Source organism: Macaca nemestrina, chromosome 20 (genome assembly GCF_043159975.1).
Source record: "Macaca nemestrina isolate mMacNem1 chromosome 20, mMacNem.hap1, whole genome shotgun sequence".
Classification (NCBI taxonomy): Eukaryota; Metazoa; Chordata; class Mammalia; order Primates; family Cercopithecidae; genus Macaca; species Macaca nemestrina.
In genome coordinates this window covers 62942564-62968194 of record NC_092144.1, presented here as the reverse complement: position 1 = coordinate 62968194, position 25631 = coordinate 62942564, and the positions used below count along the sequence as shown (strand labels likewise).

Below are 25631 nucleotides of genomic sequence, written 5' to 3'. Positions count from 1 at the left end.
TGACAGCGAAATACTCTGTCTCAAAAAAGAAGAAAAGAAAAAAGTATATATAATGAAAGAAAGTAATAGATCTCTTCCACAAATATGCTGGGACAACTAACTGGATATTCACATGGAAAAAAACGTTGCACCCCTATGTCACACCATCAAAAATTTTATTTAAAAAAGTTAAAAAAAAAAAAAAGAGAGAGACTAGTAAGGGTAAGGGAGCCCAGCGGGAGGGGGTGTTACTTTGTCGCCCAGGCTGAACTGGACCCCCAGGTTCAGAGATCCCCGCGCCACCCGGAAGCAGATCGCCTCAGTGAAGGTCATACCGCAGGGCGTGAGTTTCCCTCTGTCTCTAGTTAAGTCGGCCCTTCGCAGGCCCCCGACTCTGCTATACTCGAGAGGTGGGGTCCCCAGAGACCTGGAAATTCCCACCTTCCTTCCTCCACACAGACCATATTGAGACGTCCTTGTAGAGTCCGGGGGTCGCTTCCTTTTGAGTTTGTTTGTTTGAGACTCAGTCTCAGTCTGTCGCCCAGGCTGGAGTGCAGTGGCGCAATGTCGGCTCACTGCGACCTCTGCCGCCCGGGTTCAAGCGATTCTTCTGCCTCAGCTTCCCGAATACCGGGATTACAGGCGCCTGCCACTTTGCCCGGTTAATTTTTGTAGTTTTTAGTGTAGACAGGGTTTCGCCATCTTGGCCAGACAGGTCTTGAAGTCCTGACCACCTTATCCGCCCGCTTTGGCCTCCCAAAGTGCTAGGATTACAGGCGTGAGCCACCGCGCCCAGCCTCCTTTAGGGTTTAACGTCAGTCTGAGGCTGGTCCAGTCCTCGCGCCTTCTATCGCGTAGTTTTCCGGCTCAAAACCGTTTCCTGACCCCTCCTCCTGCCCGCGCTTTTTAAAGTCCTCATCCCGGAGGTGGATTCCCGCCCCGGGCGCCTCCCAGCCTCTCCCTCGCTGGCCCCTGGAGCGCAGCCTCGCAACCCCAGTCCGCGGGAGGCCGTTCCACATAATTCCAGGGCTTTCGAATTACGCTTCAGCCTTCCAGGCGGTTCTCGCCTAAAAAGCCGGAACACTGGCGCTGGGAAAAAGGCTGAGAGACGCACAGGTCCCGCCCCGGCCCCGCCCTCTGCCGGTTCTAAAGGGTGAGGTCTCTCCGCCTCGCGCCCAGCCTCTACCTCACCCAGGCCCCACCCACCTCCTCGGGGGTCCCGCCCAGGTCTGGCTTCTGCCCTGCGCGCGCAGATTCGCGCAAACCCGGAAGCGGATCGCGTGGAGTAAAGGTCCTACAACCGCGCGTGAGTTTCGCTCTGCTTTTATTAAGTCTGCATTTCCCAGGCCCCCGGCGCTCTTTTTTGTTTGTTTGTTTTTGTTTTTTGAGGCAGAGTCTAGCTCTGTCGCTCAGGCTGGAGTGCAGTGGCCGGATCTCGGCTCACTGCAAGCTCCGCCTCCTGGATTCACGCCATTCTGCTGCCTCAGCCTCCCGAGTAGCTGGGACTACAGGCGCCTGTCAGCACGCCCGGCTAATTTTTTTCTATTTTTGTAGAGACGGGGTTTCACCATGTTAGCCAGGATGGTCTCGATCTCCTGACCTCGTGATCCGCCCACCTCGGCCTCCCAAAGTGCTGGGATTACAGGCGTGAGCCACCGCGCCCGGCCTCCCCAGCGCTTCTTTACCTGGAATGTCGGGTCCCCACAAACCTGGAAATTCTCACCCGTCTTCTTTCACCAACAGCAAATTGAGACGTCCCCGTGAGAGTCCGGAGGTCATTTCCTTTTGGGTTTAAAGTCGCCCTGAGGCTGGTCCTGTCCCTGGTCTTTCTGCTGTAGGACAATATATACGCTTCCTATCGCGTAGTTTTCCTGCTCAAAACCGTTTTTTGACTCCTCCCGCCCCGCACTTTTTAAAGTCCTCACCTGAGAGGTGGATTCCCGCCCTGGGCGTCTCCCAGCCTCACCCTCGCCGGACCCTGGAGCGCAGCCCCGCGACCCCAGTCCCCGGTAGGCTGGGTTTTCTGCCTGGTACTGGGATCCTGCGGACCCCACCCTTTTCCGAAGGCGTCGTTGTCCCCCACCTCCCTCCTACTCAGACTGGGCCCTGCAGCTCTCCATGTCTCCCCTCTGCAGTCACCGCTTCCCCTGAGCCCGCGCTGGGGAGAGGTGCCCGGGGCCTGTCCTGTGACACGGGGGTGTTCTTGTCTGCCCAGCCCCAGCCCCTGGAAAATGCGCTCCTTCCGGATGCAGGCGTCTTCCTCCAAACCCTCCTGTGATTGTGTGGGCCAAAGGGATCAGGAGACAGAGAGAGGGACTGAGAGAGCAGTAGAAAACAAGAGACAGAGAAAAGAAGAATGAGGAAGACCCATAACAGACGGCAAAGTAGAGGATGGGTGAGGGATTTGCCAAGAGACAGCAAAAGTGATAAACAAAAGGAGGAGAAGAGCAACTGGAGAAATGTAGAGAAAAGCTAGATGTACAGAGAGATGAAGGACAGCAATGTAGGGAGAAGGGCAGCAAAGAGGGAGGCTCGTCCGAGTGAGGGAGAGGAGGAGGGATTTGGAGCCAGGGCAGACAGAGCACAGTGGTGCTGGTGGCAAAGAGAACAGAGGGGGAAGGACAGCAGGGAGGACACCTGGGGATCTGAGGTGCCAGAGAGTGAGGACATGGGGGTGTAACACGGAAGAGAGAATTTAACAGGGAGAGCAGAGGAGGCGCAGAGATGGGAGAAGAGGTGGAAATCTATGGAGATTGAACACGATCTAAAGATTGGAGAGAAGGAGTAAAAAGAGGTCAAATGAGTTGGGAGGATGGAGCCTGGCAAATTTTTGTATTTTTAGTAGAGACAGGGTTTCACCATGTTGGCCAGGCTGGTCTTGAGCTCCTGACCTCAGGTGATCCACCTGCCTCGACCTCCCAAAGTGCTGGGATTACAGGCATGAGCCACCATACCCAGCCACCCATGTATTCTTGATTGAAAAATTTTGCTTATGTCTTAGTTCTACAACTGACCTTCTTTCCCTGTTTTCAAGGTCAATATCTGTGTGTTCGCACTTCTGCATTTTATGAATGTTACGCTGATTTTCTAGTAAGAAATAATTGAATGTTGGGAATCAAAGGCATCAGAACCTTGCAAAAGAAGTTTCTTTAGCCCAGGTGTGTGAAAGATGCTTCCCTAATTTTCAAGGATAGGGGTGATAAAGACCAACCCTTCCCATTAGCCCTTCCAGGCCACCATGTAAGAATTCAGGCACACCTTCTCACTCATCTCAGACCTTCTCAGGGTAACTCAGTGAAAATGTTTCCAGCTCTGAGCCCCAGTGAGCCCCCTGCAACTTGGAGATGACGGGCTAGGCCAGAAAAGCTCAACCCGAGTGACCTTGGCCCCTGAAATGATTGGCAAAATAGAGTGTGTGTCTGGGTGTGGCTTTTCCTCTGGGAGAGGGGAGTGCCCGGTTGTAATTAGAATTTTCATTGGGATGCAGGACATCCACAGCTACATCTAAAGCAGGTCGTGTCAGTCACTGTCAGGGAACCCTCCACCGGCTTCCCATGTTCCCCAGGACAAAAGCCCAACTCCTCACTGTGGCTCCACAGCCCTGTGACCAGGCCCCCTGCCAGTGTCCAGCCTCCTCCTGGGAGCTTGCCCCCGTCTCCTGAATCCCTCTGCCCCAGTCACATTTGCTTTTCTCTTTTCCCAAACATCAAAACCCTTCCTGTCTCGAGTTGTTGTCCCTGCTCTTACCCTATGTCCCCTGCCCTTTCTCCTCCTTCAGGTCTGGGCTCAGAGCTGTCTCCCATGCCCTCCCACCCCCATCTGAAGTTCCCTCTGCCTATCAGTCTCTGTCACATTACTCAGGTTTTATTATCTCTGCGTCAATCACATCAGAAACGCGCTTTTTTTTTTTTCCAAACAGGTTCTCACTCTGTCCTCCAGATTGTGAGTGCTGTCTCGTGATCTTGGCTCACTGCAACCTCTGTCTCCTGTGTTGAAGCAATTCCTATGCCTCAACTTCCCAAGCAGCTGAGATTACAGGTGTGTGCGTGCCACCACACCCGGCTAATTTTTGTATTTGTATTTCCTTTTATTTTTGAGTCTTACTCTGTTGCCCAGGCTGGAGTGCGGTGGCACAATCTCGGCTCACTGCAACCTCCACTTCCCAGGTTCAAGCGATTCCCCTACCTCAGCCTCTCGAGTAGCTGGGATTACAGATACCCACCAAGCCCAGTTACTTTTTGTATTTTTACTGCAGATGGGGTTTCACCATGTTGTTCAGGCTGGTATCGAACTCCTGACCTCAAGTAATCCAACCCCCTTTGCCTTCCAGGGTCCTAGTATTACAGGCGTGAGGCAACGTGCCCAGTCCACTTTTTGTATTTTTAGGAGAGACAGGGTTTCACCATGTTGGCCATACTGGTCTCAAACTCCTGAGCTCAAGTGATTTTCCCACCTCAGCTTCCTAAGTAGCTGGTACAACAGACAAACAGGCGTGCACCACCAGACCTGGCTAAGTTTTTGTATTTTTGGTAGAGATTGGGTTTCACCATGTTGCCCAGGCTGGTCTCAAACTCCTGAGCTCAAGCGATGTACTCACCTCGGCCTCCCAGAATGCTGGGATGACAGGCATGAGCCGCCGCACCCAACCTCTGCATGGCGTTTGGTCAGGGCTGGGTCTGTGCCCTGAAGGGGAGCTCATTCCAGCCCAGCTTCCCACTGCTGCAGCGTGTGTGGAGGCTTCTCCAGGAGAGCCGGAGTTTTCCTGTAGGAGTTTATCATCCTTGCTGCAGTGGGCAGCAGAGGGGACCGTATTTCCTCAGGGTGAGGTCTCCTTTGTATGTGTCCTACAGGGAGGGGGTGTGTTGATTCTGAGCAATAAACAACATATTCTGACATTCAGGATTGACTTCAAAGACTCTTAGTCCGTGGGGAAGAAACCCAGAAGAGGAAGAGGAAAGCAGAGGAGTCAGGGATGGCTCTTCCTCAGGTGAGATGATATTCTCGGTGGCTTGTTCTGTCTCCTTCCCTTCAGAAACGCTGGGCCTTGGAGTTGGGAATCTTCTGAGTCTGAAGCGTCCTGCCTGACAGGTTTGCTCACACTCACCCATGCCTTCCCTCAGTCTCTCTCATCTCGCTTAGATTCCATCTCTCGTGACCCAGTGACATGAACTTGGGAAGAGGCGGCCCTGGGCATGGGCCTGGGAAAGGCTCACACCAGACATGGATGGAGACGGGGTGAGGGTCCCGTGGTGTGAGTGCTGTTGGGCAGCAGGGATTGTTCAGGGGCCACATCTGGATGCACTGTCAGCTCTCTGTGGACCAGGATTAGAGCAGCTGCCAATAGAAGTCACATATTAATGTGCACAAAGTACGTGGAAAATTCTAGAATAGGAGAACAATAATGGGAAATCTTCTGCTTAATTTCTTTTTTAATTTTTATTTTTTCTTGAGACGGAGTTTTGCTCTTGTTTCCCAGCCTGGAGTGCAGTGGCGCGATCTTGGCTCACTGCCACCTCCGCCGCCCAGGTTCAAGCGATTCTACTGTTTCAGTCTCCCGAGTAGCTGGGATTACAGGCGTGTGCCACCACCCCTGGCTAATTTTGTATTTTTAGTAGAGAGGAGGTTTCTCCGTGTTGGTCAGGCTGGTCTCGAACTCCTGACCTCAGGTGATCCGCCCGCCTCAGCCTCCCAAAGTGCTGGGATTACAGGCATGAGTCACTGCGCCCAGCCGATTTCTACCTGATTTTATACTACATTTTTAGGTAATTGAATGATTTACTGTGTTTCTGACTTAAAAAACTTACTAATTGGAATAGAAAGTTCTTAGATTGACATGAATGAGACATGAATGATTCCGTCAGTTTTTGTTTGTTTAGTTTTTTTGTTTTTTTTTTTTTTTTTAGACAATTTTGCTTTTGTTGCCCATGCTGGAGGGCAATAGCGCAATCGCGGCTCACCACAACCTCCACCTCCCACTTTCAAGCAATTCTCCTGCCTCAGCTTCCCAAGTAGCTGGGATTACAGGCATGCACCACCACGCCTAGCTAATTTTGTATTTTTAGTAGAGACAGGTTTCTCCATGTTAATTAGACTGGTCTCGAACTCTTGATCTTAGGTGATCCACCTGCCTCGGCCTCCTGAAGTGCTGGGATTACCGGCATGAGCCACCGCACTCAGCCGATTCCATTATTATTTTAAGAATATGAAATCAACCTCAGTAATAGCAGGAGATTCATTCAACCATTCTTAGCCCATTTAGCTCATGGAGACTGTGGAATTGCTGTGGAGAGCCTTGTGAAACAGGTGTTTTTGATAAAAATGGTTACAATTTTTCTCAAATATGGGAGCAGTACTTCTTTTTTGTCCTATGGGATAAAGCCATATTCTCATTCCACCTGTAATTATTATTATTATTATTTCTGAAACAGAGTCTTGCTGTGTTGCCCAGGTTGGAGTGCAGTGGCATGATCTCGGCTTACTGCAACCTCCACTTTTCGGGTTCAAATGATTCTCCTGCCTCAGCCTCCCGAGTAGCTAGGATTATAGGTGTGTGCCAGCACACCGGGCTAATTTTTTTTTGTATTTTTAGTAGAAACGGGGTTTCACCATGTTGATCAGGCTGGCCTTGAACTCCTGACGTCAGGTGATCTGCCCACCTCAGCCTCCCAGAGTGCTGGGATTGCAGGTGCACCAATTGTTATTAAATATATATTGTTATATTTAAACATCCCATGATGCATGTATTTATTTTGTGGTAAAACTGCAAGCAAAGCTGCAGCTTAGGCTCTTAGCTATAAAGCATCTCCTTTCCTTGTCCCGTCCTCCACCCTCCTTCCAGCCTCACTGGGGAGCCACTACTGTCAGTTCTGTGCCAGGTGTCAGAGCAAGTCTCGTACACGTGTATTTCTGCATTGTTATGAGACTTAAAAAAAAAACTGTACTAAATTAAAAAAAGAAAATTATATATATATATATTTTTTTTTACTTTAGGTTTGAGACTACATGTGAAGGTTTGTTACATAGGTAAACTCATGTCATCAGGGTTTGTTGTACAGATTATTTCATCACTTCGGCGTCAAGCCCAGTACCCAGTAACTTTTTTTTTAATTTATTTTTTTTGAGACTGAGTTTTGCTCTTGTTGCTCAGTCTGGAGTATGATGGCATGATCTCAGCTCACTGCAGCCTCCATCTCCCGGGTTCAAGTGAGTCTTCTGCCTCAGCTGGGCTTACAAAAAACCCGCCACCACGCCTGGCTAATTTTTGTATTTTTAGTAGAGACAGGGTTTCAACATGTTGGCCAGGCTGATCTTGAACTCCTGACCTAAGGTGATTCACCCTCCTCAGCCTTCCAAAGTGCTGGGATTACAGGCGTGAGCCACCACGCCCGGCCCCCAATAGTTATTTTTTCTGCTCCTCTCCTTCCTCCCATTCTCCACCTTCAAGTAGACCCCAGTGTCTGTTGTTTTCTTCTTTGTGTTCCGGGAAATATTTTACTTTGATATTTGATCCTGCTAGTTGTGAAAATTTACATGTTGTCATGTTAGTAAACATGGATAGCTTGCTCTTTGGCATTGGAAATTGGCTGAGTGACAACCTGTGGGTCATTTGCGATTTTTCTCTGTGTAAAGAGTGCCATAGTGGCTGCCTCTGCGCACGCCTGCATTCCTACAGGTATCTGAAGATTCCTCCAGGTCAGGCAGGTGAAGGAGTGATTGCCTCCTCTAGGATGAAGCATTTCCTGTTTTCTTAGATCCCACAAGATTCCCCCCTGCCCCCAACTGCCAAAGTGTCCTTTTCCAGCAAGATGAGATTCCTCTTCAGTTAAACAAAACTTGCTACTTTTTGTATTTTTAAAACTCATATATATATATACACACATACACACACATATACATATATATACACACACACATGTACATATATATACACACACATATGTGTATATATATACACACACACATCCCCACACATATACACACGTATGACATACACATACTTATATAAACACACATGTATGTGTTTTGAAAATCTGGGACAAAGGATATAGCAGGACGAGCCGCTGACAAAACCTCTCAGACACCGAGTGGTAGAAGGAAGGGCTTTATTCAGCTGGGAGCATCGCAAGCTACTGCCTTAAAATCCGAGCTCCCCCAGTGCACAATTTCTGTCCCTTTTAAGAGCTCACAACACTAAAGATTTCATATGAAAGCGTCGTGATTGAGCAATCTAGGGGATAGTGACAGGGGTTTCATGCACCGGTGGTCAGAAAGAAACAGAACAGGGCAGGGAGTTTCACAGTGTTCTTCTATACAGTGTCAGGAGTCTATGAATAACATCGGTTTCTAAGTTGTGAGTTGATTTGTAACTACTGGGTTTAGGCCAGGCAGACCCAGGCCTGGTTTCGGGCCTGGCGCGGGGCTGCCTGTCTTTGCTTTTACTTCCTTGTTTTTTTCTTAAAACAGGTACTGAGTATAAAACAATATACAACAATATGAGAGGGTCTCTCTCTTTCCTCATTGACAGTGCTTTGTATTAACATCTAGTTTTTTGTCAGTCCAAGTAGGTTTTATTATTTTATAAACATATATATATATAAATGGATTTTTGTACTTTGAATAATTTTGTTTTCATTTATTTTATTCTGAGATGGGGTCTTGCTTTGTTGCCCAGGCTGGAGTGCCCTGGCACGATCATGGCTCACTGCAACCTCCATCCTCAGGGTCAAGCTGTCCTCCCACCTCAGCCTTCCAAGTAGCTGGCACCACAGGTACCTGCCACCATGCCTGGCTAATTTTTTTTTTTTTTTTTTTTTTGAGACTGAGTTTCTGTTGCTTAGGTTAGAGTGCAGTGGGGCGATCTGGGATCACTGCAACTTCTGCCTCCTGGAATCAAGCGATTCTTCTGCCTCAGCTTCTGGCATAGCTGGGATTACAGGCATGTTTCACCGCACCTGGCTGATCTTCTACTGTGGACGTTGTCATCTCTGAAGACATCACTCATGCTATGTCTCATCTAGATACTGAATGTCACTTGGTGTGTCAATATAAGTTTCAGACATTTCTTTAACAGGAACCCTGCTTTCATTTTTTATTTATTTCTTGTATTTTTCACAAACATAAGAAATTCATACTGAGAGGGTGCCATGACCTCTTCAAAAAGTGTAATCAAACACAACTGGGAACACATCATGTGGTGAAAAGTCCCTTACTCGGATGTCAGAACATTCACTACAACTAAATCCACGCTTTCCCCTCTCTCCTCTTCTCATTTTCTGTAAAGATAAGAACTCCTCCCATAACCATTTGGTTAAAATGTGTTTTCATTTCAGGGTCTATTGACATTCAGGGATGTGGCCATAGAATTCTCTCAGGAGGAGTGGAAATGCCTGGACCCTGCTCAGAGGACTCTATACAGAGACGTGATGCTGGAGAATTATAGGAACCTGGTCTCCTTGGGTGAGGATAACTTCCCTGCTGGGGATGTGCCCTTGCATATCTTTGTATTTTCTCTTGTTTCTTTTGGGAGCCCCATTCTTGCTTGACTAAAATGGACACTGTATTGAGTTTGAAGTGAAAAGCTTCATGATGTAGCATCTGGACTTTCACTGTCCCCTTTGTTTAGATGTTCTGCATTTTTCATGGTACCTCAGTGTGGGTTCCAGAACTAAATTAGGCATAAAAGCTTATGGCAGGCTGGGCGTGGTGACTTACACCTGTCATCCCAGCACCTTGGAAGGCCTAGGTATATGGATCACTTCAGGTCAGGAGTTCGAGACCAGCCTGGCCAACATGTAGAAACCCCATTTCTACTAAAAATAGAAAAGTTAGCCCGGCATGGTGGCATTTGCCTGGCGTGGTGCATGCCTCTAATCCCAGCTCCTAGAAAGGCTGAGGAAAGAGAATCACTTGAATCCAGGAGGCGAAGGTTCCAGCGAGCTGAAAACACTCCACTGCGCTCCAGCCCAGGCGACAGACTGTCTGAAGAAACAAAAACAAAAATAAAACCTTCTGGCAGACTTTAAAGATATCCAGTTCCCTGTTTGCTTCTCCTGTGCTTTCGATTCAGTAGTTCTTGGAAGAGAGCTCCATGTCCACATATTACATATTACAACGCTCCCCAAGCATTCAGAAGGAGGCAGTCAGCGGAACAATTAGTGAAATATTTTCCTAGATCCATCTGTAATGTCTTCTTTCCTACTGAAACGTAGGGCTGGGACTCTAGAAAAGCTCCAGCATGTTATGGTTTTTTCTTTTTATAAGCAGAAGCCTCTTTCTCACCTGTTATCTCTATGTTGGAGCAAGGGAAAGAGTCCTGGACTGTGGAGTGTGAAGTGAAAATAGCAAAAAAAATTCAGGGCCGGGCACAGTGGCTCATGCCTATAATCCCAGCAGTTTTTCAGTCCGAGGTGGGTGGATCACTGGATGTTGGGAGTTCGAGAACAGCCTGACCAACATGGAGAAACTCTGTCTCTACTAAGAATACAAACTTAGCTGGGCGTGGTGGTGCACGCCTGTAATCCCAGATACTCAGGAGGCTGAGGCAGGAGAATCGCTTAAATCCAGGAGGCGCAGGTTGCGGTGAACCAAGATCGCACCATTGCACTCCAGCCTGGGCAACTCCGTCTCAAAATAAATAAATAAATAAATAAATAAATAAATAAATAAATAAATCCAGCTGGGTGGGAATGTATTACAGGCGTAAAGGCAGGTAAGAGCTCAGATGGGCAGAGTGGAAGCTCCACCTTCCAATAGTGTGTGGGGAAACTCTCTGCAAGTGGGAGAATTCTGTGGGAAAAGGAAAGGTTCAATCCTGAGATCTCTGAATAGACATCTTTTTTCCCCTGCTTATTTCTCTGTTCTTTTTTCTTCTCTTTCTTCTCTTTCTTTTCCTTTTCTGTCTTTTCTTTGTCTCACACTGTCGCCCAGGCTACAGTGTATTGGCGCAATCTTGGCTAACCGTAGACTCTGCCTCCCGGGCTCAAAGGATTCTTGTGCCCCAGCTTTCCATGTAGCTGGGACTGCAGGCACTCACCACAATGCCCAGCTAATTTTTGTGTTTTTAGTAGAGACTGGGTTTCACCATGTTGGCCAGGGTGGTCTCAAACTCCTGATCTCAAATGATCCACCTTCTTCGGCTTCCCAAAGCACTGGGATTACAGACGTGAGCCACCATGGCCCAACCATTGTTATTATTTTAGATAGTTTTGTCTTTTAGTTCTTAGTAAACATGTAAGTGGTTGAAGCATGATTCCAGGGTGAATATAACAACCACGTTAGTGTCCATTCCTTTCAGTATGCAGAAGTGAAGTGTGTTGTATAGATATTTGGGCAGAGGTTGTTGTTGCAGATATGTTAAACATCTTAAATTATAGCATAATGATGAAACTTAAAATTTGCGTAACCTGGCCGGGTGCAGTGGCTCACGCCTGTAATCCCAGCACTTTGGGAGACCAAGGTGAGTGGATCACCTGAGGTCAGGAGTTAAAAACCAGCCTGGCTAACATGTCGAAACTTTGTCTCTACTAAAATTACAAAAATTAGTGAGGCACGGCAGTGCGTAACTGTAATCCCAGCGGAGGCAGGCAGGTCACCTGAAGTCAGGAGTTTGAGACCAACCTGGCAAATGTGGTGAACTCCGTTTCTACTAAAAATAGAAAACTTAGCCAGGCATGGTGCCAGGTGCCTGTAATCCCAGCTACTCGAAAGGCTGACACAGGAGAATTGCTTGAACCCGTGAGGTGGAGGTTGCAGTGAGCCGAGATTGCACCATTGCACTCTAGCCTGGGATCTAGGGCAAGACACCATCTCAAAAACAAACAAACAAACAAAAACAGAAGAATCTGATAACCTGCAAAAACTACTCCCTCTCCACTAGAACTTTTTTTTATTTATGTCAACATTATTTCTGTGTATGTTGCATTTCAGTTGACATATGTGTACAGTGTTTTTTCATGCCTTTTTATTTTAAATAATATGAAAAAAAGTTTAGTTATGAAGAAAAGGTACACGTGTGCCAGTTTCTGTATTTGTCCTTTTATTAATTAATTAATATATGTATTTATGAGACAGTTTTGCTTTTGTCGCTCAGACTGAAGTGCAAGGCTACAACCTCAGCTCACCGCAACCTCTGCTTTTTGGGTTCAAGCGATCCTTCTGCCTCAGACTCCCAAGTAGCTGGGATTACAGGCATGGGCCACCACGCCCGGCTAATTTTGTATTTTTAGTAGAGACAGGGGTTCTCCTTGTTGGTCAGGTTGGTCTCGAACTTCCGATCTCAGGTGATCTGCCTGCCTTGGCCTCCCAAAGTGCTGGGATTACAGGCATGAACCACCATGCCTGGCCTATCTGTTTTTTTTATTTACCTTTACTGGAGAACTTTATGTTTGTGTGTTAGAGTTACTCTGTAGCCTTCTTTCATTTCCTCTTTTTTTTTCTTTGAGATGGAGTCTTGCTTTGATGCCCAGGCTAAAGTGCAGTGGTGTGATCTCAGCTCACTGCAACCTCCGCCTCCCATGTTCAAGCAATTCTCCTGCCTCAGCCTCCCAAGTAGCTGGGAGTACAGGTGGGTGTCAACACGCCAGGCTAATTTTTTGTATTTTTTTTTTTAGTAAAGACAGGGTTTCACCTTGTTAGCCAGGATGGTCTCGATCTCCTGACATTCTGATCCTCCTGCCTCAGCCTCCCAAAACGCTGGAATCACTGGCATAAGCCACTGCACCCAGCCTTTCTCAAGGTTTTTAACATGTTAGTGCCATTAGATGGCTTCAAGGATTGCAATTTTTACAGTACAGACTCTTAACTTCCTTTGTTTAATAAGATTTGTCAGCCGTCAGTGATGTTGATGATGAGATTCTCCTGTTCCTGCCTCAGTCATTACACTGTCCTGTCAGAAACAGCTTAGAATCGCCGGCCATAGTGGCTCACCCCTCTAATCCCAGCACTTTCAGAGGCCAAGGTGGGTAGATCACTTGAGGTCAGGAGTTTGAGACCAGACTGGCCAACACAGTGAAACCTCAAATGTACTAAATGCCAAAAATGTGCCAGGCGCAGTGGCTCACACCTGTAATCCCAGCAATTTGGGAGGCTGAGACAGGCCGATCACTTGAGGTCAAGAGTTTGAGACAAGCCTAGTCAACATGCTGAAACCTCGTCTCTACTAAAAATAAAAAAAATTAGTTGTACATGGTGGCGTGCACCTGTAATCCCAGCTACTTAGGAGGCTGAGGCAGGAGAATCACTTGAACCCAGGAGGTGTAGGTTGCAGTGAGCCAAGATCATGCCACTGCACTCTAGCCCATGTGACAGAGTGACTCTGTGCTGAGGTGGGAGAATCACTTGAGGTAGGGGAATCATGCCACTACATTCCAGCCTGGGTGATAGAGCGTGACTGAATCTGAAAAACAAACAAAAAAGGAAATAACTTAAACTGGGAGGCTTAAGATGCAGAAATTTATTTCTCATGAATTTGGAAAGTGGGAAATCCAAGAGCGAGGTGCCAGCCAAGTTGGTTCCTGGTGAGAGCCTTCTTCATGGTTTAGCCCAGCCATCTTCCTGCCATGTCCTGACACAGTGGAAAGAAGAAGCAGTGAGCCCTTTAATATCTTTTTTCATAAATGCACTGGTCCTATTCATGAGTAGTCAACACCCATGACTAAATTCTCTCAAAGTCCGCATCTGCAGGAACATACTATTAGAGAATACTAAAACTACCAGAGCGAATTTGAGAAGTAGTTGTGTAGTTTGAGTCTTATCCTGTCGCCCAGGCTGGAGTGCAGTGGCCTGATCTCAGCTCACTGACACCTCCACCTCCTGAGTTCAAAGGATTCCTGCCTCAGCCTCCCAAGTAGCCGGGATTACAGGCCCCCTCCGCCATGCCCAGCTAATTTTTTTGTATTTTTAGTAAAGATGGGGTTTCAGCATGTTGGCCAGGCTGGTCTTGAACACCTGACGTCGTGATCCGCCTGCCTCAGCCTCCCAAAGTGCTGGGATTACAGGCATGTGCCACTGTACCTGGCTGTTAGCCAGTTCTTATTCGTTATAATGCTGTGTATTTCCTTGACCTCATCAGAGGTCAGTCTGTTAAAATCAGAAGGTAGTGATCTTAACATGTAATTCAGTTCTTATATTGAGTGCTGGTGGTGAGTAGAAATTGTGGCTTTTTTCTTAAGTGGAAATTGTTTACAATTCTGCAGACTGTATGAGTGTATGTATTCTTGTTTTATCATTGGTTACAATATTTTATTAATTGAATTTTATGACTTTACATGTGAGTATTCAGTATGTGGCATGCAATATAACTGACACACTGCACTCATTAATGTCACAAAGCGCCACCGGGCGCAGTGGCTTATGCCTGTAATCCCAAATGGCCAACATGGTGAAACCCCATCTCTACTAAAAATACAAAAATTAGCCAGGCATGCTGGCACTTGCCTGTAATCCAAGGTACTCAGGAGGCTGAGGCAAGACACTCACTGGAACCCAGGAGGTGAAGGTTGCAGTGAGCCAAGATCGTGCCGTTGCACTCCAGCCTGGGTGACAGAGCAAGACTCCTTCTCAAAAATATAAAAGTAATAAAATATTTTTTAAAAAGTCACAAAGTGTCTGTTCTATATGGATATAGGAAATATTTCACAGTTATTCAGAAAAATGTGTTAACATTTTCTGTTTTTTAAGACGGAGTCTTACTCTTTCGCCCAGGGTGAAGTGCAGTGGCACAATCTCAGCTCCCCACAGTCTTCCTCTCTCGGATTCAAGCAATTCTTCTGCCTCAGCCTCCGAGGTATCTGGGATTACAGGTGCACACCACCATGCCCGGCTACTTTTTGTATTGAGGTGATCCGCCTGCCTCGGCCTCCCAAAATAGTGGAATTACAAGTGTGAGCCACCATGCCCTGCCTTTTTTTTTTTTGAGACTGAGTCTCACTTTGTCATCCAGGCTAGAGTGCAGTGGTGCGATATTGACTCACTGCAGCCTTTGCCTCTTGGCAATTCTTGTGCCTCAGCCTCTCACGTAGCTGGGACTACAGGCGCGGGCCGCTATGCCTGGCTAATTTGTGTAATCTTTTCTTACCTTCTCAGTGCTATGATTGTTTGACAATATAGAATTTCCATTGATTTTGATTATCGTTACAAGGGCTTGTTGTGGATTATTTACCAATATAGTACGTTGTCCGGTCCTTTAGCACTTATTTGTATACTCTGAATATGCTGTAAATATAAAGAATATATATTTTTTCCTTCTTTGATGTGACAGTAATTTTTTTTTTTTTTTTTGCAAATTGTGATAACACTTTAGGGTCACCGTGGAAAAACACTCCTTACTTCAGGCTTACACATGTTTGTGCCCTGTCAGTGTTTTGTCATAATATTGGGAATAGGCTTCCGTAGAAATGATTTGAAGTACATATAATTGCCCTTTATTTATTAAAGAATCTTAGTTCTTTTGTGTTCCTAAACTTTGAAGGTCATGTTTGGGAATTTCAAAATAAGTATTGTTATTTGTGTCCTATTTACACATTTCAGTATTATTTACCGTCTGCACTTAATTGGAAACCTATTGGTGTTTATATTTTGTAGCTATCTCTTCCAAATGCATGATGAAGAAGTTCTCATCAACAGGGCAAGGCAATACAGAAGTGATCCACACTGGGACATTGCAAAGACAAGCAAGTCATCACATTGGAGATTTTTCCCTCCAGGAAATTGAGAAAGATTTTCAGGACTTTGAGTTTCAGTGGCAAGAAGATGAAAGAAATGGCCATGAAGCACTCATGACAGAAATCAAAAAGTTGACTGGTAGTACAGACCGACATGATCAAAGGCATGCTGGAAACAAGCCTATTAAAGATCAGGTTGGACAAAGCTTTCATTTGCATCTGCCTGAACTGCAGGTATTTCAGAGCAAAGGGAAAATTGATAATCAAGTTGAGAAGTCTATCAGTGATGCTTCCTTGGTTTCAACATCCCAAAGAATTTCTTGTATTCCTAAAACCCATATTTCTAATAAGTATGGGAATAATTTCCTCCATTCTTCATTACTCACACAAAAACAGGAGGTACACATGAGAGAAAAATCTTTCCAATGTAATGAGAGTGACAAAGCCTTTAATTGTAGCTCACTGTTAAAAAAACGTCAGATAATCCATTTAGGAGAGAAACAATATAAATGTGATGTATGTGGCAAGGTCTTTAATCAGAAGCGATACCTTGCATGCCATAGTAGATGTCACACTGGTGAGAAACCTTACAAATGTAATGAGTGTGGCAAGACCTTCAGTTACACATCATCCCTTGTAATTCACAAGGCAATTCATACTGGAGAGAAACCTTACAAGTGTAATGAATGTGGCAAGGTTTTTAATCAGAAAGCACACCTTGCACGTCATCATAGACTTCATACTGGAGAGAAACCTTACAAATGTGAAGAATGTGACAAAGTTTTCAGTCGCAAATCACACCTTGAAAGACATAGCAGAATTCATACTGGAGAGAAACCATACAAATGTAAGATTTGTGACAAGGCGTTTGGACGTGATTCACACCTGGCACAACATATTATAATTCACACTGGAGAGAAACCTTACAAGTGTAATGACTGTGGCAAGACCTTCGTTCAAAATTCATCTCTTGTAATGCATAAGGTCATTCATACTGGAGAGAAACGTTACAAGTGTAATGAATGTGGCAGAAGTTTTAATCACAAATCAAGTCTTGCATATCATCATAGACTTCATACTGGAGAGAAACCTTACAAGTGTAATGATTGTGGCAAGGTTTTTAATCGAAAATCAAACCTTGCACGTCATTATAGACTTCATACTGGAGAAAAACCTTACAAATGTGAAGAATGTGACAAAGTTTTCAATTTCAAGTCACTCCTTGAAATACATAGGACAGTTCATACTGGAGAGAAACCATACAAATGTAAGGTTTGTGACAAGGCTTTCAGGTATGATTCACATTTGGCACAACATACTGGAATTCACATTGGAGAGAAACCGTACAAGTGTAATGAGTGTGGCAAAGCCTTCTGTGGCCAGTCAACACTTATTCACCATCAAGCAATCCATGTTGTAGGGAAACTTTACTAATGTAATGATTGTCGCAAAGTCTTAAGTAACGCTACGACCATTGCAAATCATTGGAGAACCATAACGAAGTGAGATCTTACAAGTGTTATAAATGTGGCAGATTTTTCAGGCATCATTCTTACCTTGCAGTTTATCAGCGAACTCATACTGGAGAGAAACCTTACAAATGTGATGACTGTGGCAAGATCTTCAGTCAAGTTTCATCTTACGCAAAACATAGGAGAATTCATACAGGAAAGAAACCTCACAAGTGTGATGACTGTGTCAAAGCCTTTATTTCACGTTCATGCCCCATTACACATCAGAGAATCCATACTGGACAGAGATCTTACAAGTGTCATGTGTGGCAAGGTCTTTAGTCTGAGGTGACTCCTTGCAGGACATCAGGAAATTCATTTTTGAGGTAATAGTTCCAAATGCAGTGAGTATAGCAAACCATCAACCATTAATTGACATTAGATTCAAATCAGCATTGACTTGAGTTTGAGTTGACTTAACATTGAGTTCAAGCATTAATTGAGATTAAAGTGTTTATGTTCAGAGGATTAGGCCAGGTGCGGTGGCTCACACCTGTAATCCCAGCACTTTGGGAGGCCGAGTTGAGTAGATCACTTGAGGTCAGGAGTTTGAGAGCAGCCTGGCCAACAGATGTGAGCCATTTTCCCAGCCTGTTTTTTGTTTCTTCAACAAAAACGGATAGGGATTTTTATGGGTATCGTGTTGAATCTAAATCATATTGGGTTATATAAACATTTAACAATATTAATTTTTCCAAAACATCAATATGGGTTGTATCTTTATATATATTTTTAATCATTTCGATCAATGTTTGTAGATGTCAGTGTATGAATTTCTCACTTCTTTCTGTTTATTCCTAGGTATTTCTTACTTTAAGTTCTCTAGCAAATGGAAGTGTTTTTAAATTTTCATTTAAAATTGTTTATTGTTAATGTATGAAAATTCAACTAATTTTTCATGTTGATATTGTATTGTGCAAATCTACTGATGTGTTTATTAGTCTCAGTAGTACTTTGACTCTGTGATTTTCTACACAGAAGATCATGTCATCTACAAACAAATATAATTTTACTTTTTTCTGATTTCAAGGCATTTCATTTCTTTTGCTATTTCATTGCTCTGGCTAGGACAGCCTGTATTTATTGAATAGAAAAAGTGAGAGCATTCTTGCATCATTTGAGATCCTACAGGAAATCATTCCATTTTCTCTGCTTGGTTATTTCCACGTTGGTCACTTCATCAATGGTCAGGTAAATTTCCTTCTCTATTTTGTTTAAGATTTCTTTTTATTTATTTATTTTTTGAGACAGAGTCTCGCTTTATTGCCCAGGCTGGAGTGCAGTGGCGTGATCTCGGCTCACTGCAAGCTCTGCCTCCTGGGTTCACACCATTCTCCTGCCTCAGCCTCCGAGTAGCTGGGACTACAGGTGCGCACCACGAAGCCCGGCTAATTTTTTGTATTTTTAGTAGAGACAGGGTTTCACCATGTTAGCCAGGATGGTCTCGATCTCCTGACCTCATGATCCGCCTGCCTCAGCCTCCCAAAGTGCTGGGATTACAGGCGTGAGCCACCGCGCCCGGCTGTTTAAGATTTCTATGATGATCAGACGTTGAATTTTGTGAAATGATTTTTCTCCATCTGTTGAGATGATGTGGTTTTCATCTGTCATTCTGTTCAAGTGAAATATCACATTGATTTGCTTGAATATGTTGAACCATCCTTGGATGTCAGAAGTAAATGGCACTTGCATATCTACAATCCTTTTATATAGCCTCTTGAATACAGTTTTCTAGTACAAGAGGTCTTCAAGAAGCTCATGGAAAAATACATATTATGAGAAAATTGTGCATGGATTTCACAGTTTTTGCACCAAAATAAACTGGTACAAATCTGTTCTAACATGTCTGAACAGGCTGTAGTTTGAGGCACTAAAAAGGATAAGGCATGGGTTTGAAAAGAGACTCTATCAAAGCAGTATAAATTCTGCTAAAATTGAAATAATAAGAAACATCAAATTTACGATGAGACCAGATGCAGTGTCTCAGGTCTCTAATCCCAGCACTTTCAGAGGCCGAGACAGGTGTGTCACATGAGCCTGGGTATTCAGGACCAGCCTGGGTAACATGGTGAAAACCCCTTCTATACAAAAAAATACAAAAATTTGCTGGGCACGGTGGCACATACCTGCAGGGCCAGCTACTGTGGAGTCTGCAGCCCAAGGATGGCATGAGCCTGGGAGGTTGAGGCTGCAGTGGACTGTGATCTTGCCACTGCTCTCCATCATGTCTCAAAAAAAGAATACTTATGGTAAAATTTGGGTAGACGAATAATGATATCATTGATGCTTTATGAAAAGGTTATGGGGACGATGCCCAAAAGAAGTCAACAGTTTGTAAATGGATAACTCATTTTGAGTTGTGAGAAGACAATGTTGAAGGTTATGTATGGAGCAGCAGGCAGACCATCCACATCAGTTTCACGGAAAAACAATAATCTTGTTTGTGCTGCAATGAAGAGGACTGATAGCTAACAGCAGAAAAAATAGTCAAGAGGTTGAGAACAGGCTGGTTAACATGGTGAAGTGCCATCTCTACTAAAAATATAAAAATTAGCTAGGTATGGTGGCAGGCACCTGTAATCCCAGCTCCTTGGGAGGCTGGGGTGGGAGAATAGCTTAAACCCAGGAGGCGGAAGTTGCAGTGAACCGAGATGATGCCATTGCACTCCAGCCTGGGCAACAAGAGTGAAACTTTCTCTCAAAATAATAATAATAATAATAAATATCAAGCCCCTTCTCTTCCTTTGCCTGGAGTCAAGTGGTGTGTACTTGACTCCACTTCTAGCCATATCTTCTCATAAGACTTTCAGGATTAAGTGATTCCTGGCCAAGAAAAAAAGCAAAATCATTCCATTCCCCAGTGGATTCAGATGAAAACTGGTAATAAAATCAGGTACAACTTTAAAAGAAGACACTGGAGAAGAGCCAAGCTGGGTCTATAAAGAATTGCACCTGAGATGACACACATATTTATGCTGTCTGAGCATTACAATCACGTTACCATATCAAGCAGAAAATGTCACTACTATCTGAAGAGTGGGACATGTTTTATTGGGAATACATTTTTTTCTCTCTGAATCTGTTATGAATACATTGGTTGGCTGGGTTCAGTAATAAATACGTCAGACTTTTCATTTCCAAAAAAAAGTCAAATGATGTAATTCCGTAGAGTACCTTAATTCCTGTATTGCTTTTTGTTTTTTTTTGAGATGGAGACTCCACTGGGTTCAGTGGATCACACCTGTGTTCGTCACACATTGGGAGGCTGAGGTGTGAGGTTTGCTTGAGACCAGGAGTCTTCTGGGAATCTTCTTGCCTCCACTAACCCAGTTCATGACACACCCTTGGACTTTACTGTTTTGGAAAATCTATATAAAGCAATATCAGTGTGTCAAAGCATTATGTTTGTCAGAAGCTTGTGAAAGAAACTTAAAAATTACTAAGTCAAAGAGAAAAGTCAAGTTGGGAACAGTGTCAGACAAACCTTCCTCCAATTTTATTCCTAAACAAGATAGCTACAAGGATTTTTTAAAAAGCTACATAGAGGCTGGGTACGATGGCGCAGGCCTCTAATCCCAGCACTTTGGGAGGCCTCAGTGGGCGGATCACCTGAGGTCGGGAGTTCGAGACCAGCCTAACATGGAGATGCCCCTTCTCTAGTAAAAGTAGAGACTTAGTCAGACATGGTGGCATATGCCTGTAATACCTGCTACTCGGGAGGCTGAGGCAGGAGAGTCACGTGAACCCAGGAGGCAGAGGTTGTGGTCAGCCGAGACCACACCATTGTACTCTAGCCTAAGCAATAAGAACAAAACTCCATCTCCAAGATGAATGAATAAATATTGGCCGGGCGCGGTGGCTCAAGCCTGTAATCCCAGCACTTTGGGAGGCCGAGACGGGCGGATCACGAGGTCAGGAGATCGAGACCATCCTGGCTAACACGGTGAAACCCCGTCTCTACTAAAAATACAAGAAAAATTAGCCGGGCGAGGTGGTGGGCGCCTGTAGTCCCAGCTACTCGGGAGGCTGAGGCAGGAGAATGGCGTGAACCCGGGGGGAGTGGAGCTTGCAGTGAGCCGAGATCGTGCCACTGCACTCCAGCCTGGGGCACAGAGCAAGACTCCGTCTCAAAAAAAAAAAAAAAAAAAAATATATATATATATATATATATTTAAAATATAAAGATGAGGTTTCACCATGTTGCCTGGGCTGGCCTCCAACTCTTGGCCACTAACTTATCTTTCTGCTTTAGCCTCCCATCATGCTGGAATTGCATGCACGAGCTGCCATCCCTGACCACATTATGCTTTTTCAAACTTGCTAATATTTTAGATATGCTAATTTCTTCCTAAACGTAATTATGTTTTAGCTAATTACTAGTGTTTGATAAATGAAACCTTCGATAACTAGGGATATGAGTGAAAAATATAGTTCATGGTACATGTTAACTTACAGATATTGCCATAAAATTATTGCATGCAGAAATGAGGTGATTTAAAAGTTTATAATTTTTTTTTTTTTTTTTTTTTTTTTTGAGATGCAGTCTCACTCTGTTGGCCAGGCTGGAGTGCAGTGGTGAGATCTCAGCTCACTGCAACTTCCGCTGCCTGGGCTCAAGCGATTCTCCTGCTTCAACCTCTTGAGTATCTGGGATTACAGGTGCGTGCCACCATGCCCAGCTAATATTTGTATTAGTACAGATGGGGTTTCGCCGTGTTGGCCAGGCTGATCTCGAAGTCCTGACCTCAGGGTGATCCATTCGCCTAGGCTTGCCAAAGTGCTGGGATTACAGGCAGGAGGCACTGCGCCCAGCCAATTTTGTAATTTACTTATATTTTCTTCAGGGCCCACGTAAAACAGAATAACCTGACTGGGATGTATCCTTAGTAATATCTCATAATTATTCTCTATATGAAAATAAATCCCAATGTTTGAAGACTGCCTATTTTACAGCCTTTATTATTCACACCTGATAGAACACTCAGGCAAGAACAATAAAGAAAACACCTAAAATAGATTACAATTGAATGGGTGCGGTGGTTCACCTGTAATCCCAGCACTTTGGGAAGCAAAGGAGGATTGCTTGAGTCCAGGAGTTCAAGGCTAGCCTGAGCATCATAGTGGAAACTTGACTCTACAAAATGTTAAAAAATTATCCAGGTGTGGTGGTGAGGGCCCGTGGCCCCAGCTAGTTGGGAGGTGTAGTGGGAGGATTGCTTGAGCCCCAGAGGTTGAGGTTGCAGTGAGCAGTGTTCCTACCACTGCATTCCATCCTGGGTGACAGAACTAGGTCTTGTTTCTAGGAAAAAAAAAAAAAAAACCAGCTTGAAGATAAAAAGTACATTTTCTACTTATTTTCAGAAGGCACGTAAAGTGAATATTACAATACATTTAGGAATTATTGATATGTTGTCAACGTTTATCGCTTAAATATATTGCAGGAAGAAATGTAAAAAAAGAAAAGGTTTGCGAATGAGGACTAAGATCTGATTTTTTTTATCTTGCCTAAATTCCTATCTGAGGAGTCTGGGGAGTCATGCCCTACAAACCATAAATACTCATCAGATGGTTTTATTTAGTTCTATATATCCTGTCTGTCTTTCCAGTCTGACTCTGGAATAACATGTGACAAAGAAGAAAGTCAGGCCGGGCGCGGTGGCTCACACCTGTAATCCCAGCACTTTGGGAGGCCGAGGCGGGCGGATCACAAGGTCAGGAGATCGAGACCACGGTGAAACCCCGTCTCTACTAAAAATACAAAAAATTAGCCGGGCGCGGTGGCGGGCGTCTGTAGTCCCAGCTACTCGGGAGGCTGAGGCAGGAGAATGGCGTAAACCCAGGAGGCGGAGCTTGCAGTGAGCCGAGATCCGGCCACTGCACTCCAGCCTGGGCGACAGAGCGAGACTCCGTCTCAAAAAAAAAAAAAAAAAAAAAAGAAGAAAGTCAAAATATTTTACCCCAAAACATGTTTCTTTGCCATATTTTGAAATGGTCCTGCAAAGCTGTCCTTTGTGAGGACCTTTGTGAGGTACATGTGCATCTGTAAAGAATCTCTAACATAGCTAGATCTTTTTCTTCTAGGCCCTCCCAATCCTGAAGAGATTAAGTAAGAAGCTAGCACCTTTTAAAGGTCTGAATAGAAAACATTTGTCATCTATTGTCTCTAAGGCAGCCAATAGAAGACTTCAAAACAACCTTTGTCTCCACAATCTTCTATCTTAACCTGAACATTTCTGCTATTGATCCCAGGTATTTAGACAAACTCAACCAATTGTCAATCAGAAAATGTTTCAATTTACCTATAGCCTGGAAGACCCGCTTTGAGTTGTCCCACTTCTCTGAGCCAAAGCAGTGTATTTCTTAAATGTATTTGATTGATGTCTAATGCCTCCCTAAAATGTCTAAGAACAAGCTGTCCCCATTACCTTGGGCACATGTTCTCAGGACCTCCTGATTGTCATTCATATTTAGCTCAGAATAAACCTCTCAAAATATTTTACTGAGTTTGACTTTTCCACGACAAGAATAATTCATTTTAAGTGCAGCGTGAAGTAACAAATGTAAGGAAAAACTGGGCAATTTATATGTTTTTTTGTTTTTGTTTTTCTTTTAAATCACCTTTTTTCTTATTGAGAGGAAGGAGGGAGCTCTGGGGTAGAGGGTCTTGGTCTGGCCAGGCTGGACCTCTGCGCTCAGCGATCTTCTTGCTCCTGCTTCCTAAGTAGCTGGGACCCCAGACTCCCGCCACCTCGCCCGCATCCCTGTTGTGTTTAAGCAGCAGGTGGTGACCTCACTCTTCCTAGGTCTGGGCCGTCCGCTCCGCACCCCATGGGGTGGCCCTAGGGAAGTCTCTGGAGCTGAGCACAGGGTGGAGTCTCCCACCCCAGTAAATGGAGAATAGAAAAGAGGAGCATTTCTATTCTGTTCTCTGGGCCATCGGCATGAAATTGTACGTTTCGCTCAGGGAAGCCTTTGCATTTCGCATTCTAGCTTGCCTTCCTGCCCTAGACAACTTAAAGGCTTTGAAATTAAATTGGTAAAATTAATTTCAATAGCAAGGAACTTTCCTGGATCCAATTACCGCCCCACGTCGACTTCTCAGGTACTATTTCCATGACTGCTGAGCTGCTCCAGCCTTACTGGCGGGTTTGGCTCCAAAACCCGGAAAACTGATGCGCGGGGAGCGAGATGGAAAAAAGCGCAGGCCCCGCCCCCGCGGACCCCTCACAACCCACGACTCTTCTCCCCCGCGCCAGGCCCCTTGTCACTCTCCCTCGCCCCCTCCTCAGACATACCCCGTCCACCTCCTGGAGGTTCCGCCCAGGTCTGGCTTCTGTCCTGCGCTGATTGGCACAGACCCGGAAGCGGATGGTGTGGCCTGAGGGTTGCACCGCGGCGTTGCGCTTCCCAGTTCTCAGGTGCTGCTATACCAGGGAGGTGGGGTTCCCACAGACCCGGAAATTCCGGCGCGACTTTCTCAACCCAGAGCAAGTTGAGACGTCCAAGTGGGAGTCCGTGAGTCCCTTCCTACTGAGTTTAAAGTCGCCCTGAGGCTGGTCCCATCCCCAGTCTTTCTGCAGTGGGGCCGTGAAGACACCTCCTATCGCGAAAATTTCCTTCACAAAACCCTTCCTGACCTGTCCTCCCGGCTCGCGCTGTTTCAAGTCCTCACCCGCGAGCTGAATTCCCGCCCTGGGCGCCTCTCAGCCTCGCTCTTGTCGGCTCCTGGAGCGCACCGCGGCAGCCCCAGTCCCGGGGAAGCTGCGTTCTCTGCCTGGTCCTGGGGTCCTGCAGACCCCACCTTGGTCTGAAGGCGCCGTCGCCCTCCACCTCCCCCCCCTCGTGCCGGGCCCTGCTGCTCCCCAATTCCAACCCTTGGAAAACTTGCTCTTCTTGGAGGCAACCCTCTTATCCCGTTCTGTCCCTGTTGTTACCGGAAGGCGGGCTTGGAGTTTGAGGTTTCCAGGTTCTTCGCTGTTGAACATAGAATAATAATTAAAAAAAACCCCGCCCAAAGTCACAAAAGAAGGAAGCGGTGATAGCAGGAATTTATTCAATCAAGACAGCACTCCACAGGGAGGAGTGGGCCCGAGCGAGCGTCTCCAGGGCCCCGTTTACAAAGTTTTGGGGGCTTAAAGTATTTCTTTTGAGGTCTCTATGGGCTACCCCTTATCTATGCCCTATGCCCTGTGCCCTATGCAGATGGGTGCCCTATGCAGATGAAAGGACACAAAGATAGATGTGTACCCGCCCCCCACCCGCTACACCCTTGTTCTGCTCTCTAATCTTTGCACATATCAGAGATTTCGTAAGTTCTGTGAGTACCTGGTTTTCTGCACGTACCAGAGATTTTGTTTTGCACATACCAGAGATTTTGTAAGTTCTGAGGCAAGGTCACAAGACGTGTTTAAGTAAGATAAACTCTTGCTGCCATAAACCTGCTCTCCCGCCTCAAAGTTTGAACCAAAATATCAGAAATGGC

At 45.4% G+C, this 25631-nt stretch overlaps 1 protein-coding gene and 1 pseudogene across 1 annotated transcript; both read left to right on the top strand.

Annotated features, from left to right (window-relative positions):
- The first annotated feature begins 1168 nt into the window (after window positions 1-1168).
- LOC139355396 (zinc finger protein 525-like) lies at window positions 1169-12413 on the top strand (annotated as a pseudogene).
- Window positions 9325-23641, top strand: LOC139355382 (zinc finger protein 888-like). The gene is made up of 6 exons (XM_071086124.1): window positions 9325-9435; window positions 12420-12541; window positions 14680-14777; window positions 15559-17475; window positions 21687-21808; window positions 23231-23641. Exons 2-4 carry the CDS (start codon window positions 12420-12422, stop codon window positions 17070-17072), a joined length of 1734 nt encoding a protein of 577 aa, XP_070942225.1. The 5' UTR covers window positions 9325-9435; the 3' UTR covers window positions 17073-17475; window positions 21687-21808; window positions 23231-23641.
- Window positions 23642-25631: the final 1990 nt, after the last annotated feature.